Source organism: Spea bombifrons, chromosome 1, assembly GCF_027358695.1.
Source record: "Spea bombifrons isolate aSpeBom1 chromosome 1, aSpeBom1.2.pri, whole genome shotgun sequence".
Taxonomy (NCBI): Eukaryota; Metazoa; Chordata; class Amphibia; order Anura; family Pelobatidae; genus Spea; species Spea bombifrons.
In genome coordinates this window covers 141,035,583-141,055,997 of record NC_071087.1, presented here as the reverse complement: position 1 = coordinate 141,055,997, position 20,415 = coordinate 141,035,583, and the positions used below count along the sequence as shown (strand labels likewise).

The window sequence follows — 20,415 nt, the reverse complement described above, 5'->3', positions numbered from 1 at the left end:
CAGAAATGAATACAAAAATACCAATAAATGATATATAATAAAATATCAAAAGTATTCAGACAATATATATAAATAATCCAAATATATGTAAAAAAGGAAAAAAAAATTCCTTCAACCCCAACTAGGGATAATACATAGAGGAGAAAAAACTCACCACTGAGAGAGTCTTATGCCTGGCCAGGCGAGCACCAAAATAAACGACAGGATGCGTTTCAGAAAACCTTCTTCAGCTGTGTGGAGGCGTTTATATATATTTATATATATTGTCTGAGTATTTTACTTTTTTGTTTTTTTAAAAATCAAAGATTGGGAATTTAAAATGTCTTAATCATAATCACCTCAGGAAAAGGCTGAAATGAAAATGAGCTAATTTTGTGGAAGTATAGCAGAGGCTTACTTAATAGGTTGTTGAGAATAATTTCCAGTAAATTGTATTATTTTCTGTTTGCTGTGTGTTCCTATTGGAAAATCATTAACTACAGATGTAGAAGAACTAATCAATGCTTAAAAACACACAACAAAAGCACAACTGATATCTAAGAACAGAAAAACCCTTATGTGCTAAGATGACATGATATCTTGATTAGAAGTTATACAACTATAATACATAAATAAGAATAAAATTACCAGATATAAAGACCGATATGAAGAACTGCAATATAAAAAATGACGCATCTGTTCTTTATCATAAACACTAGATCACAGTTTACACTACACAAAATTCATATGTAAAATTTTACTGACTCATGTCTGCTTGACTATCTACAAGGTCTTCTCAAGGCAATGTAAGGCTGGTAAGCTCCAGAATGCCTTATGGACATCAGATATACATCAGGAGTCTCAAAATAAACTAAGGTGACCCCATGTTTGCCACACATGCATTTGCATATGTATACAACTATTTACACATGCAAAAGCTAATATTAAATTGACAGTTCATGTACATAACAGTATCACCAATAAAAGAGTGTATATTAAAGTACTTAAATATGCATTCTTTTAAAAGGTAAATAAAGCTGCAGCTCCCACCTCCTCAGTGGTCCAATGATTCATTCCACTGATTGTCTGCATAAAGCAATCAGTATCAGGAAAGCGCTCCCATTGAATTCAATGGAAGTGTTTTCCACTTTTGTGCATGCAGGGCCACCTTTGACTATCGTTTTGACATTTGCCAACCCACTGCTGGAGCTGATTGATGGTAAGAATACTTGTCAGGCCAAACACATCTTCTGCATGGAAAATAGTGGGTGAGGGAAATAAGCAAGTGCACGTGGCAGATGCCCCCTATCACAAATGAGTAATTCAAGAAGCTAGCCTAATGAATTTAAAAAGAAAAAGTGATTTGAAAATGACAGACTGGATGGTCCAATTGGTTCTGCGGCCTCTATCTATGTTTCTATGTATTTTTTAGAGGTTTTTTTTTTTTTTGCTAAAGTGAATATTACACATATTTTGACTTCGAAAAGATCTATACAGTCTCCATTTTATTCATAGAGTAATAAGGTTAATGTTATTGCTTGAGTAATAATGCTGTTTATTTTTCATTCAATAATATTAAACAGAGTGCTGTTACTACATAGAATAAATCATTGTTTGACTACTAATCATTCAAAAAGCAATTGAATTCATTAATCTAAATAATTAAAACCCAAGAGCAAGTCTCATGGTCTTTTCTTTGGCTTTGCAATTTTTTTTCTTCTTGTTTTAGGAATTAAAACAGGTGATTTCCCTTACTATCCCATAGATAGCCAATATATAGCATTAAATAAAAAAACACAAACACTAAGAGTATATATCAAGTGTGAAAAAGAGTACAAGAAAATGTAAAAGAATGCAATCACTTTGACTCCTTAACATAGCGTGTGTTGCAATATATGCTCTAGCCTTTTGCCTGAGCATCCACTGTGCACTTATTTAAAAGTAATTATGTGTTTCTAAATCACACACATTATTTGAAAGTCACATTAAGAACTCATCCAATTAAATAACGGCAGAGCCCCTAGTGTATACTGTGGTAGCCATCCATTACAAGAAGCAATAAAAAAGTGTTACAGGTCAAAACAGATGTTTTATAAACTAATCGGTGTGTCTAATGCTGTAATGAGATCTGTGGATTAGATTTTGTTCTAATGCACACTGATTATGTGTGGAATGGAACAATATTGTCTCTGAGCAAATCAATATTACATTTATTCATGTACAAAAATATTTAAATGCCACGAAACCGAGAAAGGTTGGTGGGCTATGTATTTTTTTATGTTACACACAACATACATATTCATTCTAACACTTAGACACACATAACACTGCATTATATGACCCCACTAACCCCTGCCTGTGCAAGAGGCTGGCTCGAATTGCTAGAACTGCAAAACAGCTTTAATTATATTCAGTAAATTTAACACAAAAGTGATGTATTTTACGATCTTCTATCGTTTATAATATTTTGATTGTATAACAGTTCTCCTAAAGCATTTCTACCTTTCTACCTCCTACTGCTCCTTTCTTACCCTCACAATACTATTATGCTTTTCTGATCATGATTTCCAAGAGATCATGCCATATTTCTGAATTTTCTTTCCCATGTTTTATAAATGCCAAAGTCTTGGAAGTTCAAGTCTTGTAAGTCACTACATCAATACATTGCATAGATCGTGGAGCTGCAGTAGGATTAAAGGTCATACTCTGGGGAGCATGTAACTCATTTTGGTAAAAATTGCAGCCATGACTCTTTTTGCTTTGTGCATGCTTTTTTTTAGATATATGTGAAGTGACATGAAAGAGCTGTCAAATATGTTTACACTGTTATTAGCTTTATTTTTGGTACCTTATTATTTCCTTTGCTGACTTTGGGACCTGTAGGTGAAAGAAAAGAGTGGACTGTGGCACACAATACATTATTAAATGTCTCTTAGAAATGCCAGTCTGTATTGTTAACCCTTTATTTAAGAATGGAAAGTTCCCTTATATGATGGATCATAGAGGAGATGGATCATAGAAAATGTATCAATGTATCAATTTTACTGACATGATATTTTATTTGTCTTTGTTTATAATAAGTGTTATTGATTAACCTACTAATATCATTATCACCATCATCAAGTTATTTATATTATGCAATGTATAACATACCGTATTTGCTCGATTATAAGACGACCCTGATTATAAGACGACCCCCCCAAATCTGAATATTACCTTAGGAAAAAAAGAAAAAGCCTGAATATAAGACGACCCCAAAGGAAAAAAGTTTTACCAGTAAATGTTAATTCATGTAAACTATTTTTTTTAATAAAAGCTATGATTGAGAAAAATATTTTTTTTGTTTTTATTTCTTGTATTTTCCAACCTGTCCCCCAGTTACGCACATCTGCCCCCAGGCTTGCCACCCCAATATGGCACTGTGGCCCATGATATGCCTTTTAACCCTCTATATGCCACTGTGCCCCATGGTATGCCTTTTGACCCCCTATGTGCCACTCTGCCTCCAGAAATGCCTTATACCCCTATATCCCATTCTGGCATTTAGGGGGTTAAAATGCATATTATGGGGCAGAGTGGCATATAGGGAGGTATAAGGCATTTCAGGAGGCAGAGTGGCATTAAGGGAGTTAAAAGGCATTGTATAGAGCACTCTGCCTCCAGAAATGCCTTATACCCCTATATGCCACTCTGGCATTTAGGGGGTTAAAAGGCATATTATGGGGCAGAATGGCATATAGGGAGGTATAAGGCATTTCAGGAGGCAGAGTGCTCTATTAAATGCCCCCTTAATGCCACTCCAGAAATGCCCTATGCCCCCATTTAACACACACACACCCTATACCCCCATTTAACTAACACACACACACACTCTCTCTCTCCCCCCCTCCCCCCTCTCTCACCCCCCTCTCACCCCTCTCTCCCCCCCTCTCTTCCCTCTCAGCCCTCTCTTACCGGTGCTTCCAGCCGGGGCAGCGGGTTGACGTCGCCTTCCGCTGCAGCCGCAAGGAGGTGGAGTTGGCAGCGGGGGTTTCCCCGGCTGTCAGAGGTCAATACAGCAGGAAGCACCGGTAAGTGTGTGTATGATGGGGGGGGGCAGGAGGATCCAGGTCCCCTGCAGCGGTGCGGGGGATCTGGATCTTAGTCTCCTAATCAGACCTCTATTTGAGGTCTGATTAAAAGACGACCCCGGGGTCGTCTTATAATCGAGCAAATACGGTATATAACGCTAGCATTTGAGAAACTAAAATCAGTGAAAAAGAAATAAAATAAAATATAATCCTATTTAATAAATCTATACCTGAGATTATCAATAGAACACCCATATTTGATAAGGAGTGAGAATATAAAACTCTAACTGAGGATGCCGTTTATGTCCTATTGTCTCCACTCATAAAATGCGCTGTCTGGTAGTTTATGTAAAAAATGGATTATAAAAAGCATCAAGAGAATTTACCATATAATAAGTCATGCTATTGAACTTAGGCAATCTGTGGTCTCTATGACACATCAAGGTGATATCAAGCTATTATTGTATCTATATTTTATTTTCTGGTCATTTCAGATGACAAGGACTACTGTAATGTCCAACACAATTGAGAAGTAGTCCCTAGTACAGAAAAGCAGAGAACTATAGATGTAGATTGTATTTCCCATCATCAGTCTTTAAGTATTCCAAACAGCAAGTTTTTACATCTTAGATGTCTCTACCATTCATACTTGTTTTACTTAAAGACTAATACAGATAAAACAGAAATAATGTGGATAAATATATCCCATAGTAATTCAGATAAGTGGCAATGTAGTTTTATTAGATTCATGTTGTACACAAACATATGGGGTAGCAGAAGCATTATTAAACACTAATCTACATACACCAGACAAGCCAAAAGGCTTGTTTTTCCCTCAGAAATCGCATGGTGCTGCCACAACCACAAGGGATTCTGGGTAGACGTATGCAAATAAGGTTAACAATGATCACCTTTCGTCTCTATATCCACTTTATACATGGATCCCTTGAAAGGAAATGTCCGCTGTACTACAGTCTTTAGACAAACCTCGGAAAGATCATGCCAGATCATGTATAGGTAATATATGTAAGAGGGAGGAAAATCTCAGAACAATAGAATGGACATACAATGGTTGTATCAATTAATTGTGATGAGATATTTGTTGTTCTTTATGTCTTGATTCTTTCCTTGTTATTTGCTGATTAGCCTTTTTTTTTTTTTACTTTGCACCTAAAAGGTGAGCTGCTGAACCAAATGTTTACCCTCCTCAATTCCGCTTGGTACTTTGTCTCCAGGCATGAATGAACATTTGACATGTGAAAAGAAAATATTGAAATAAAGCTTGCAGATGTTCCTCATTACTGAATTTTATCTAAGCACATCAGTTTCCAGTGAATATGTGGTGATTCAATTCTGTGAATTTTATATAACAAAATACTGACCTTGGTGATTTTCTGATTATGCATCTACAGAATACACCTTCAAATCCCTAATCTATGTTCAATCTGTAATAAGCTGTAAAAAATTTGCTCATGCCCATCCACTACATAACCTTGCAATAATAATCGAAAAATAATAATTATGGAAAAATAGCATGGAAAGTCTAAACAAGGGTACGATAACAAAAACAAACTGTTATCATGACTTCGACAAAATAATTCCAAAGGATATTAGTGATGTACAATGTTACATGGTGTGCAATATTACAGGATGTAAGAATATTCAGTTATCTTATAGGACATAAAAAATTACAAAATTACTATACCTTTTATGTATCATTTTGCGTGAAAACTGTGTTTGGGGTAGTCTGTTCTACCCCATGCTGTTGTATTATATCTGCAGATATAGTTATGATCAAGGAGGTTCCAAGGTGAAACTTCAATCTTTGAAGACAGTTACTCAGTCACTCATATAAACTACTACTAGATAGATAGATAGATAGATAGATAGATAGATAGATAGATAGATAGATAGATAGATAGATAGATAGATAGATAGATAGATAGATAGATAGATAGATAGATAGATAGAAAACTTAGGGGCAAATACAAGCCAATGCCTGGGTAGATGGTCGTACATTATTTAAAACATAATATATATTGAACTTAAATAGAGTGAAGACAAGTATGAGCAATAAACAATTGCTCCTAGGTAAAGTAGGGCATATAGATCATAAAAACTGCAGTCATGATAAGCTGATGTTAGCATGTTACAATACTCTTGGCAAGGGGGGGTCAGTCAATGCTTCAGTGACATTAGCAGTGACACTGATACATTCTGCCCTAAGCTTTCAGTTAATCGAAAAATGAAGTTCCAGTTGTCATTCAATAGATAAATTGGGGACAAAATATGCAACATGGTGATTCCACCAGAGAAAAGAATGATTGATTAGTTGACATTTTGTCACATCAATTTTAAGATATTTCACTTAAGGGTATAACTATAATATAAGCAGAAGCTTAGTTCCAAATGTAAATATCAGACACTATCAAGACTGGTACATAAAGGAGTAAAAAAAAAAAAAAAAAGTATTTTTTTTTGTAAGTCGATTCCATTAGGTTTCTTTATCGGAACATTTAAATATCTTATGTTAAAAACAGTAATCAAGACAAGATTAGTGCAAAGAGCATACCTGGAAAATTATGACATTTACCCAAAGTCATATAAGGATGACAGATATCAACTTGCTATTCCTGGTGAGCAATTGATTTTCTTTCCTGAGTAACATTTGCGTGTCCATGAGAATTTCTGAGAAACGTGTGCACTCATGTGCATGTCAGTGTTGGAGCTAGGCTTCAGGAAATACTTTAGAATAAAATATATGGAAAAGTTCCCCGAATGAGGAATTGCAGCTACTACATTTACAAAACTGTTCAGGTTTTGTTTAGCCAAAAGAGTTGATAGGATCACCAAGTGAAATTGTCAAGTAAAGATAGAGGGATGCCAGAAAATTTGTATAACAAAGCGTGACATGCTAACAAAAGGAAAATGAAATTGACAGTAAAACAAATACTGAAAGGCCCTGTAGCAAATGCACATTTCAGAAGGTAGAAAGTGTATGTGTATGAATGAAGATATTCATGCATCTTAAGAAATCTGCTTACGCTTATATGAAAGGTAAAAAAAATAGACAGATCTTTCTGTGTTGTACAGTGTTCAGCTATGAACAAAATAAACACAAATTTTAAATTTCAAAAAAAAAGTGTTCAGGTATGAAAATAAATCAGGTATTTGGAATTGCATTAGAGATCAATGTAGCGATACAACAAACAGCGTTTCCTGCTAACTTTGTTGAAACTTTGTTAAAATGGCTATTTTCGTAGAACGTTGTGCACCCTGACTTCATTTATGTGCAATTATATTTTATATTGGATAAATACTAGATGCCACGTAGAAACTGTTGAAAAATAAGCCAGTGGCAAAAGACAGTGGTAAAAAATAAGAAATACAAAGTACACATCATAGGGGGTTCTCTTATGGACCACAGTTAACAAGGTCCCTCAAAAAGGACCTTCATTATGCCCTTGTAAGAAGCAGATTTGTCTATAAAGATTTATTTTTCACCATGACAACATTATGAGTCCGGGAATACTATATGTGGAAAGATGTGTAAGAAAGCCTATTTAGTTTAGTTAAACAAGTTACTAAAATGTTATCAAAGCTTCTTGTTAATTTCATTCTCAATATAATAATGGTGGGCTTAGCAGTATTGAGATTAATATTGAAATGCGTTTGTGTCTCTAAAAAAACTCCATATCAAGAATGCATTTCGGTCCAAAAAGAAAGGAAAAGGAGCAAATAAAATATATGATGATGCAAGAAGAAACCAGATGCTTTAGTATCTTGAATACATGCAACAAAAATGGGACATGTTGAGAATATCAATTCTAAAATTAAATCCAAATTTAATTTAGAAGGATTGGATTTTAAAACCAGTGCATTTTTATATAATTTTCACCAATTCTCACAAGAAGCAAATTAGATGGGCACCCGCCACAACCTATACATGTATAACTATACTAGCTAGAATACCGTAAAGCCTCATTATCACTCCAACTACATTTCTCACAACAGCTGCTGTCAAACTATAGCTGCTGCAATGTTCCCTGAATCATTTCCCAGCCATAGGCCACCTGTCCACTGTCAGAATAGATGTGCAGCAACAAGCAGAAGGTAAACATTTAAAGGAGAAGTCTCATGGAAACATATTTTTGTCCTTGAAAAATAAAATGTCAATAAAAAAAAAAAATTCCTTTTAAAATATTAAAAAATTCCCGTTATCTGGAGATCTGGAGGCTGCTATTGTTGTCAGTCATGCCATATTTTGGGTCAAACGCCACACCGAGTCTTTATGGCAATGTTGACTAGGCTTGTTCTTACATAAACTTTACCTTGTAAGTGTGTCCGGATGGATGATTAAGAGTGATCTATTATATTGTTTACCACAGACAGTAAGATACAGGGGTTTATTCGCCAAAGGGAGAATTGGTAGTAGAGTTTGTAGGAAAAGTGAGGGAGTTGAAACTACAAGCTCTCCTGACAACTCTCACTCAAGTGAAGACACACAATGAGTGTTTGTCTAGTCAAAAGCAGTAAGAAAACACAGGTGGAACACATGGCTTATATGAATCTGCCTGAAAACATTATATTATGCAACAATGGGAGCTCTTTAAAAAGAAAACAGTACAATATGAAGCAATTAACAAGATTGTATGCACATATTTGCATGCAGTAAAATGCAATAGATGCTCGCTTGATCTTATTTTTCCAGATCATGCTCTCTATCAGATTTTTCTATCTCTCCTTTCCTTCTGATCACCACCTTTTAACTTTTTCTCCAGTACTAACCCCTAACAAAACAACAATGCAGCTCTCACCTCATATTCATAGGCCACCGCCGGATAATACCCCTACCCAACTGTCAGACTCGCTGGAACCTCTCTTACCTTCCATATTGACCCTTTCCTCTCCCTTTATAACAACACTGTAGACATTTGCCTCATCTCTTGACAGCATAATCCCTGTTACCCTATGCTACCCTGACAACTAAGATGTCGACCATGGCATACAAACATGACATGCTTTCTTCAGAAGTGCTGCTGCACTGCTGAACACTACTTCAGAAAATCCAAATCCATCAAATACTTTACTCACTACAAATTCATGCTTCACTCAACTCTGCCCTTTGTCGCTAAACAACTCTAGTTCTCGCACACGGGCCTACATTTCGGCGCGGCATGCGTGTTGTCGTGCGCGCCGACATGGCACGCTGGCGCTATTCGCTTGTGTCAGTCACGATAACGTCATTCTCGGAGTTCATTGATTAATTACTGCTCTTTCCTGCCCTTGCTCTTATTTAAACCCTCAGTTCCATTACTGCAGTTCCCGTTCAAACAGTATTACTGTTGTTTGCTCTGGGTTATTGTGTTTCCAGTTCTTGTGCTATATCTGTGTCTACAGTGTACCAAATCTTGTCTTGTCTTTTGACCTTGATCCTGTGCTGCCTGCCCCAACCTCAGATATCCTCGACCTTGCTTCCGTGCCGCCTGCCCCGACCTTGGACTTCCCTGTTTTTGGCTTTGTCTTGCTGTGCTTTGCTACCTTGTGAGTCCACTATACCATCTCTACCTGTGCTACCCCAGGGCCCTGCATAACACCAACTCTTTTTTTTTTTTCCTCTCACTCAAAAACCTGTTCCCCTGACCCAATTCCATCACGTCTTGCAAAGTCTCTCTCCCCCTCCCTTTCTCCATCACGTACCCAACTATTTAATCTTTTTCTATCCTCTTGAACTCTACCTTCAAGCATGCTCTAATCACACCCACTCTAAAGAATCCTTTCTTAGATCACATCACTGTCTGACTTATACCGTCTCATCTCGTTCCTTCCTTTTACTTCTAAGTTGCTTGAATGGGTTGTGTACAGTCTCCGTAGTAACTGCCTCACCTCCAATTCCCTCCTTGACCCTGTACAGTCTGGTTTCAGATCCATTTACTCTACTGAAATGGCTCTAACAAAAGTATACAATGACTTGCTCTCTGCAAAAGCAAAAGGTAACTCTGCTTTCTAATATTTCTTCATGGATGTCACAATCCTACCTGAAACTTAATCTTTCTAAAGCTGAACTTTATGTTTATTGTTATTATTTTATACATACAAGATTAGAAATAATTTTTTTTTACAACATAACCTATTTAGAATGTTAGGCCAAATGAAACCCCATCAGGAAATATCACTTACAATATGACTTTTCTAGTATAGCAACCAGGAACGAGTAATAAGGGCACAGGCTGGTCTCACACGGGGCAAGCTGCTTGAGCTATAAAGAAGAAGACATGATCCTATGAATGGGATAAAACAAAATATAAAAAGATTTTCCATTGAGCAGATAAGAATGTAATCTGGAAGAAGCTGATGGCAGAGGAACGTGTGGCTCCAGATCTCCGACACAGAGCTGCTCCCTAGAGAGGAAGGAGCAGGAGTGGGGAATACATGCTTGATTATCAGAAGGTAATGGTAGCTTGCACTGCGGTTTGGAAATAAATAATATATTCTTTTGATGATTGGACAGATATTTGCTGACGTACCATCGAGGTTCCAGACAAGGAACATTCGAAGAGTATTAATATATGGACTGTTTAGCTTAGTGTATAGGAATTTCACAACTATAACAAGATGTTTTTGTAACCCGCAATTGGAAGCTACTGTTACTGCTCTTTTTTGCGGGTTTATACAGATAAAGTGACAATTATCTAACTAGTTGGCAGACTTATGTCAATTTGTTGTACACAACATATTGATGGCTCGTGCATGCATTTTTCTTTTTCTATCATTCGGTTAATGAGTAAATGTTAGCTGCCACAGAATTTATTTAAAAGAAATAGCGTTTATTTAGGTTCATTACTCTATTTTCAGAATACCAACCAACCTCGCAATAAATAATATGACATAAAACCAGTTTATTCTGCCTTGTTATGGAACCTTAACTACCATTTCATTTCCAGGCTTCATCACATACAATAGAAATGGAGTAAACAATATTTATTCTGTTTGCGCCTCACTCCATTTTAGAACAAAGTATGTGCACTGAATGCACAAACGTTACAAGTGGAAGAGAAACCAGCTCCATTGCTTTGCGTTAGGATACAACGCAGTGCTGACTTTGTGGTGAAATGCCATGACTTTGAAAATAGAAACAAAGCACAAAACCAATTAACTTAGACTGCCCATCACTGATAAAATGGACAGCTTTGAAATTAGGTTTCAGAGATGAGAGACAACATGAAGCTAATTTGGCCAAGTTTCTTTATTAGGCGTTCTGTTTGAAAACTCTCATACCCTGGAAATGCTAAGATTAACACTCTTGGTTTTCAATCGTGACACATTTTGGTGAGTCCCTGAAAAAAAATTGTATTTTAACACAAATTGTTTTACTCTATCATACTTGAACTCAGTCACTGGTACTTATAGAATAATAGCAGCCATAAAAATGGATTCACCATTTGTCCATAAAACACAAATGTATAAAATTGAATTTCTTTACTATTTTAGAAGAAATATGTTCAAGATAATGTGTGACAAAAGGTCACACTTTTGCTTTCCATCCACTCAACTTTCCTAGAAGGTCAATGAAATAAGGTCACATATCCATTTTCTCATCCCGAAGAGCATTAAATAGCAATAGTTTCTCATTTTGTGTATAAAAAAAATGGAATGTCCTTTGCAGCGGATGGTAGTGCATGAAAGGTATTGCATGAAACATTAAGCTATTACTTGGTTAATAGAAAAAAGGAGGGAAAAAATGTATGAGGGTTTATCATCAAGTTGTTAGTATATTCCTACAGTGTAACACATCTTAAAGAAAAAGATTTCCAAAATAAACATAGTTAATATAACTGCTTGTATTTTTTTAATATCAGACAAAATAAATATAGGTGATCTGTCATCTTCAGTGATTTCAGTCATTTTTATGATATATATATATTTATATATATATATATATATATATAATATTCTAGCATTTTTAAAATGTTTTTTATTTCTATTTGGGATGAGATTATGCACTAATCAAATTCAAATATATTTAAATTAGATTGACTAACCTGATAATTCACAACCAAGAAGTTCCATTCGGAGTGTACAGTGCCTCCTGCACACTTGTGGGTATAACCGTATATACTGCGCTTCAATTGGAGGGGTAAAAGAATTGGCATATGGGGTGTTGTTGTCCACATTTCCTCGGAAAACCTGGGAATATAAATTGGTATTTTATTCAGTTGTTTCATGGTTTAAGATACTATCATCAAAAGCTTCTAAAAAAGCTTGAACAAAACCAGTTTACTTTTTTTTTAGTATAGTTGAACGTTGTTTGCATGACTATACAAGTAGGTAGGTCATTTTTTATGGTCCTAATCTAGGTTATGAGTTGAACTAACAAAGCTTCAGGGCATACGTACCCTGCTTTGTACAGTCTCTTTAATCACACCTATCATTCACGGGATACTAATTTAACTGCTCACATTGTGAAACTAGTTTCTTTGTACATTCCAAAGTCACTAATGCATGGTCACCATTACATCTTTGGCTCATGGTATAAAGTCTTAAGAGGTAATACGTTCTGATCACTGTTGACACCATAGTGCCACATAATTTAACTAATGTCGTAGCCACAGCCTCACCAGATTTCCAGGTCTTTTATTTTGGTTAATTGGGCATTGTGTCTGGCACATAAATGAACCCTGAGAACTGAGTTGAACAGCCCTGATATATGGGTAGATACTGTATTTCCTTTTTGCATTGCAAGAAACAAATGAACAGTTATAAAGTATATATATATATAAAAAGAAAAAGGCATGATGAGCCTAGGTAATACAGGTGTCAAGGGTAGGGCTTACAACATTGACCATGAAGGGCAAGTCCCTCCAAATGGCCCACTAATAAAGCAACCTAAAAACACATTTACTAGATAAGAGTCTTTATGATGCATGAAACAACATAAAATAATTAGGTTAGTATGTAATAGTGGCACAAAGTCCTTATAAAAAATAAATGTTCCACTTTCCAAAACCAGGACATTATTTTGTACATGTTTATAATATGCATCTGCTTTCCATGCATAGTAGAACACAAGAAATTGAGAGGATTATAAATAATATTATCCTTATTTAGTAAATTAATATGTTAAACTTCTGAAGCTTAAGTATGTGAAATCTACCTAGTGTTTAAAACTATTGGACATTAGTGAATAAATCACGCAAATAAACTACTTACCATATCTTCATTGGTTCGTTTTATTTTATATGTTGACCAGGACTTGCCATTATCACTATATGCTATCTTGTATGATTTGATGTATTCTGGGCTTCCAATTCGTTTTGCTCCTTGGGTAATAACACCAGTGACTCTCATTTTCTTCTGCAAATTTATCTGTAATAAATAAAAATGAACAATAGGAATGCAATATTACTTTCTGCATCAAAGACAATCCAAGGGTATAAACAGTAAATGTATATTGTGTCAACGCGCGTGTCCCCTAAGCACTGTATTTTCCTGCCAAATGCTGTTTTCAATATGTCCATGACCAAGGCTAGGCTTTGGAGAAGGCTCACAATTATGGCTAGAGCAAAAATGAACTGCTCCTGAATCAAAGTTGCGGGAACTGTGTTTGCAGTTTGGATGTGTGGTGCTCCAAGGGCCCTGAATTCTGAATCTAGTCCTGAAAAATTAAGGAAAAGCAGAGTTTCCACTGAAGGTGAATTTGGATAGGTTGTGGTATGTGGCTTAGCCACTCATCTTGTTAGATAGGGGAAGTCAACCTTCAACAGAGCTTAGGTCTTTGTTCTCTTTGTGATGTTGTATAATGTTTATTAAAGCTCATTTTAATAAATTAGAAGTCTTTAGTGTCTGTGTTGCAGCAATAGTACCCAATACTTAAGTTAAAAACTAGCATAAGGAACAGCAATGGATCATCTTATAACAATAATATATATATATATATATATATATATATATATATATATATATATATATATATATATATATATATATATCACTATAACTATTCTTCATTATTGACATATAAAAAAAATAAGGTACCTTTTCTTCTTTTGTCCTTTTCTCCTCTATTAGACTTTCTTAGTTAAATGAGATAACTCAAAATAATTGTCACATATTTCCATATCTTATGTGAGATGGTGCTTAATGCAGTGTTCCCAAGTAAAAGTTCAACATTACAGGCATGTGTTTGAATGTCAAATTTGATTGATCATTTGGTTCTTATTTATGTTTCTGTGTTGCTTATTTATACTTCTATGTTGCTTATTTATATATGTTTACATGATTTTATGAAACTCCTGCATCTGCCTCTTTAAATGACCCTTATTACAACCTTAGTGAATGATATATATATATATATATATATATATATATGAGGAGCTCGAATTACATACTAATTTCTGAAGAACAACAATTTATAAGAAATCATTTTAAAGAAATACAATTTTGAAACTTTTAGAAAACTCTGCAACTACTAAATATATATTATGTAGTATATACTCTTAGAACTTTCACTAACCTCTAAAAGTTGCTGAAGTGCAAAAGTCAACCACTGAACCAATTTAATGATAAGTTATTAATTAATGTATTTATCTTTCCATGGAACGTTCAGCAGAACATTATGTTTCCTAGTTGCACATCAAAGCAGATATGATAAAATTACAATGATGGTTGACCGGCTTCTGACCGAATCTGAATTTTCAACAAAAGTAGCTAAAAGCAATGTACAAATTAATATTTTTCTTCACAATAACACTTTGAAGTATTATTTAATAAGTGGCAGACAAGACCTTCCTTGGTTTTTAACCCCTTAATGACAAAGCACGTACATGTACGGGCTCAAAATGCATTGTTTTCAATGGGTTTAGCGACCGCCCATTGTCCTTAAGGGGTTAATATTGAACATATAACTCAGTTGCATGGCCATTGGCAAATCTAACGTAGGTACAGCAAACGGACAAAATTATCATAATTGTTCTGCGTATAATAAGGCTTGTCACGGCACATTTTCTTATTTGTCAAACTCTGAAGTTAATGAGTAACGGAACTGAAGAAGATAGAAGTGGTCGGTAATTGCAGTTGTTCTAGGTAAGTACTGTGCTTTTAGGTAAATACAGCGTAAAGAACCTTAAGCTACACTGAGACATTCTACATGAATAATTAGATGAAGGATTCTGATGTTAATTAGAAGAAGAGCAATGTAGGATCCACAACAACTCTTATAATATATCACGGTGGCATTAAAAGAAAAAAAAAAAAAACAACAGCACGCTAGCATGGCAGTGAATCCCCCTAACATGAGGGATTTTCTGCTCTTTTCTAGCTGTTTTAAGTCGTCTAGACAGCATGAACAGCATTGACAGAAGAATAACAAGTTGGCTTTTTGCTCCACAGTGAGGTAGTTTGCTGACATTAATACATCAAGGAAGAAATTCTCGGTTTTGAACAACATAACTAGATTAGCAAGGCATAAGACAAGGTCGGAATAGGCCCGAGGCCAATAAAGTAGAAAAATAGCAAAGGAAACCCCTGAAGCTAAGGAGGCCTTGAAAAGCAGAAACTTCTAAACTAGGGAAATATAATTTCTACTGTGTATGACTTACTGCTTAGAAGAAAGACAGAATGGTTCAGAATGATTTGTTTTTGAACTGTAAACCAGGCATTGAGAGTGTTGGTTAGTACATTGTTTTGATATGCGCAGCCTTCGAGCCTAAATTCTCCATCTTTTCAGAATATATTTTACTTTCTAATGTAGTCGGCAACGCTGAATGAGTCAACTCAGTATACACTTATTGCATTATTTCCTAGTTTCATCAGCAGTACTTTAAAAATAATGAAATCGTCTGATTTGTTTTCAGCGGGGTGTATTTGGTATTGTGTGCTGATTACAGCTTATTTGCAATAATTCCAGAGAATTTATGTATGAAACAAAACAAAAAAAAAGTCCAGGTCAACTCCATAATTATATAAGTACTTTTCATTCTTTCTAGCAAAAAGGGTATTTCACTTTCAAATATCTTGTAATACAAAAAAGAAAATGGTTACTTGCTAAGTTAAGGTGGACTTGTCATCCAAAAAAACAGCGAATTACATGGTAAACTGCAGACAAGTATGACACATTATATTTACGTTGTGCCAGTTAGTTCCCATGCATTTTACAATATGGTTGTCTGGGGACCTTTTGTTCAATATTATAATGTTATGTTCAATATTGCAATCACAGCATTTATTGACATAGCTGAGAGGATTGTGGGTTGCCACTGAGCCCAGCCCAGCAGCCATGTTTGTTATTGTTATATCCATGGAAACTTAATTCTGTCATAGAAATAATATAGAGGGGTTAAGATTTTAGATACGTGAGCGTGTTCACCTAAAACCTGTGTTTTACTTAACGCCACCAATATTGTTATTTAGTACTGTTAATTAAAATAATTTTAAGTATGTCTAATGTTTATATAGAACTGTTTTGATTTCATCATTTATAAATGTCCCACATTTCCCAGAGGAAGACAGTGGGTTAAGTGGTGTTTTGAGATTTATTTTACAATATCCCGAGGTAACTTCACAGGGTTGGCTGCACAGAGATCCCCCTCTCCTGTGAGTGTGGCAGTGATGGGGGTTGAGGTGAGACGCACGTGGGGGCGGATATAACCCCAGCTTGACTTGAAAGGGATGGTGGGTAGGCAGGAGTGGGCATAGCCTCAGTGAGGAGTGGACATGACTAAATCTTGCTCTCCTGCCCAGATATTGGAGATACAGGAAAAGCTGCTCTTCATCTTGATACTCAGAGTGAAACCAGGTATGCAGGCTTCTGTACAATAGATCCTTCGGTTTCCTTCACTAATTCTAAAACTTGAACCCAGCAATTTACTGAAAGGAAAAGAGAGTGTCACTTTATAGTCATACCAATACTGCTGGTTTCCAAAAATGAGGGTCATATTTCATGCACTTGTTATTCTATGAAGAGCACTACAAACTCTAAAAGTTGATCATTGAACCAAGATAGCTTGATAAATATGTATTGCAGATAACAGTAAATTGAGGATGTCCAGTCTTACAGTTAGATACACATCTCGAAGTAATGTTGCTTTTGTGGTCACTTTTTTTTTGCAACCATAAACACAATGTAACAGGCAACTCAAGGATGTCTTATCTCCTTAAACAGCTGCTTCTTCTCATAACACCTATTTATGTCAGAAAAACATCCCTGATGCTTCCACTGCTGCAGCAGCAGCCAATTTGAATTTTATTGTTTCTGATGTTATCCCATTTTGAAGAGTTGTACAATGACCTCAATAATGCATGAATGCATAAGCCAATCAAGGTATTCATGATTGTAATCTTTATTCCTTTGTACGAAGACAGAAAATGATTCATAATATCTGCTGTACACAGACTTTCCTTTCAGACCAGACCACATTGCTAAAACCAGCAATATGCAAGATAACGGAATAGCTATCACAAAGAAAAGAACATTAAAAGGAAAAATAAGGAAAGTGGATATTGTATAAAGACTAAATGCTAATTCTATTTGATCTAATTTAGTATATTTGCATGTTTAAATTAACCATAGATGATGATAATATATGTGTGTAGTAAATGGATAAGGTATAATAGTTGTATATATCAGTAGTATCAGTAGTAATTAAAAAAGGATGCACAAATTATAATGTGAGTTGCTATGTCCTGCTTACCCATTTTACAGTGCTAAGGAATATGATGGTGCTATATGCATGATAACAATATTTGAGGTCTAAGAACCAGGATAATATTAATTTCAAGTATAATGTCCTCTTCATAGGAATTTCATAAATATACAAATATATATATATATATATATATATATATATATATATATATATATTAAATTGGCATAAATCACTCTGTCCTCTCTAGTTTGTGCAAATCACCTTTCCATATGGAATTTGTAAGTAAAATTGAGGTATAGTACAAGTGATTAGTTTTGTACAGTAACTTGTGTAGGTGTGATTTATAATCTGCCTGGACAATTCGAAAAGTTAGATTATCTACTAATTGAGGAAATAGCTAAAATGTCATTGAAGGGGAAGCTATAATCATGGGTGACTGGAAAACCAAAGTAGCTGGTTGTGCCAGGAGTACAGATATTCTAAATTCCCTAGTGGGATTATCTTCAATACAAGTAGTTGAGGAGCCGGCTTGTAAGGAGGCCATATTAGATTTAGTGTTCACAAATGGAGATTTGGTAGCAGATATTACTGTAGGTAAACGTTTGGGATCTAGTGATCATCAGTCTGTGTGGTTTAAAGTATGAAAATTGACACCCCACACAAAAACAAATCTGTCCTGGAGAAATGGGGTTATATAAAATCATTTAAGTTAACAGAAAATTGTGTTTTATATTGTCAGTAAGAGCAAAACATTTAAGAAACCACTGTGGTACTCCACAGAAGTGGATAAAATAGTAAAAAACTAAAACAACCCCCCCCAAAAAAAAAGTTAGCATTTGGTAATTATAAAAAAAAAACAGATTGAGAAAGATAAACAGATCTATAAGATTAGGCAGAAAGAGGCAAATGAAGTTATAAGAGCATTCAAATCACCCGTAGAAGAGAAAATTGTCAGTAAAAAAGAGAGATAAAACATTTTTTAGATACATAAATGAGAAAAGGAAAGCAAAACAGTCATGTGTTAGATTAAAAACAAAAGAAGAAAGTCATGTTGAAGAGGATAAAGATTTTGCTGACTACCACAATGATTTGATACACCCCAAGATATTAAAAGAGCTTAGTGGTTTACTAGCAAAACCGTTAACTGATTTATTTAAGCAATCATTGTTAACGGGAGTTGTCCCAGAAGATTGGAAATTAGCAAATGTTGTGCCCAATATTATAGTGAATTAAATGAAGAAAAATAACATACTGTAATTATAAAATCTGGCGCTGAAGTTGCAAAGGTAAATAAGGGGACACTCATTGCTGGATTTAAGACATTCTTCATGTAACTTAATTCTTACATTATGTGGGATGCATCTCGATGCTCTTATGTAATTCTTTGAAGACAGCTACAAAAAGCGCCTCTATAATCAAGTTGGAGTTAGGATCCTCCTTTTAAACACAGGAGGCACTTCATTTCAGTTATCACTTGTCTGAAATTTTGTTTTTCTAGGAAGATAGCTCTATAAACCTGGGTATTATCATATATAAAAGGCATTTTCATAATGTATACTAATCATCACTACTATAAAAGTTAAGGGACTTGTTTGAAGATGTATACAAAAAAAACTTGCAAACTCATCAAGAAATAATGGTTAGGATTTGACCCTGAAGCCCTGGAAATGACAGCTCATTGCCTTCTCTTATGGGGCATAGTATTATTCTTCACCTAAATACCAATCACTTGTGCCTAATTAGACTCGTTCCTGCTTCTGCCTGACCAAACCCCTGGTGGTTTAGCATAACCCTTTCTTCTCCCTGTCTGAAGAAAAATATTCCTAGGTATGGATCCGAATCTTAGCCCATCCCCCAAAAATGACAATTGATTGTCAATTTTGTAGGATATCCTGCACCTTAATGCATAACCACCTAAATGTTCATTTCTCAGGATCAAAAATGAGTCATTTAAAGGATTATTAAAACAGAAATAGAGATAAGTACTTAAACTGAAAAAGAAAACGTGGATATTATGACTAATAAAAAGCAGCAAGTTGAAATATTATCAGTTGACTAGTTTGAAATGCAAAATAAATAAATAGGAATTCAAACATATTGTTTTTTTTTTAATCTATAAATCACTTTGGAGGAACTTCTTGGATTATACAGGAGAATATAAATGTTTTTTCCCATAGTACATAGTATTGTCTACTATTTAGAAATTGTATTTTTCCGTCTGTAAAGTACAGAATTTACAACAGTATCTAGGCTACGTTCTTAGCAGATTTCCCAAGAGCATGTTATTGTGTTTTCTTCGTGGTGTGATAAAACAATAATATTTTCACTATACAACTAGAAAGATTTGCACTAAGTTTTTTAATAAAGCAAATTCCCAAAAGGATAAAAAAAAATCCCAGATAAAATGTCTCTTGTGCATATTATTTCATTACACAAAGCTATGAGCCAAGAATTGCATTCAACAGAAAATATAGAGAGCACACAAATCATGTTTAAAATTATTCTAAAACATAATGAATGTCCTATCACAAGCAAATTTGTAATTATCTAGTGACATTCTAGATAAAAGCCCTGTTTTCTTTCAAGTTTTTAAGAAGTTTGTTTTTCCAGCTGTTGTTTATTAAAAATTGTTCTAATATATGCTTACGTTTAGCTCTAACGATTTAAAACGTAGCCAGTCATACTTGTTCTGTTAAGTGTGGGCTCAATTCAATGATCCCATT

The 20,415-nt window shown here is 34.9% G+C and overlaps 1 protein-coding gene across 2 annotated transcripts in view; it reads right to left on the bottom strand.

Moving 5' to 3' along the window:
• The window catches only part of EDIL3 (EGF like repeats and discoidin domains 3), a 218,205-nt gene that overhangs the window by 30,776 nt on the left and 167,014 nt on the right, over positions 1 to 20,415 (bottom strand). For both annotated transcript variants that reach the window (XM_053475131.1, XM_053475139.1), the window contains exons 7-8: positions 13,260 to 13,415; positions 12,092 to 12,236 (exon numbers count right to left, since the gene is read on the bottom strand). In XM_053475131.1, coding sequence (XP_053331106.1) covers positions 12,092 to 12,236; positions 13,260 to 13,415 — 301 coding nt within the window. The remainder of the gene's footprint in view (positions 1 to 12,091; positions 12,237 to 13,259; positions 13,416 to 20,415) is intronic.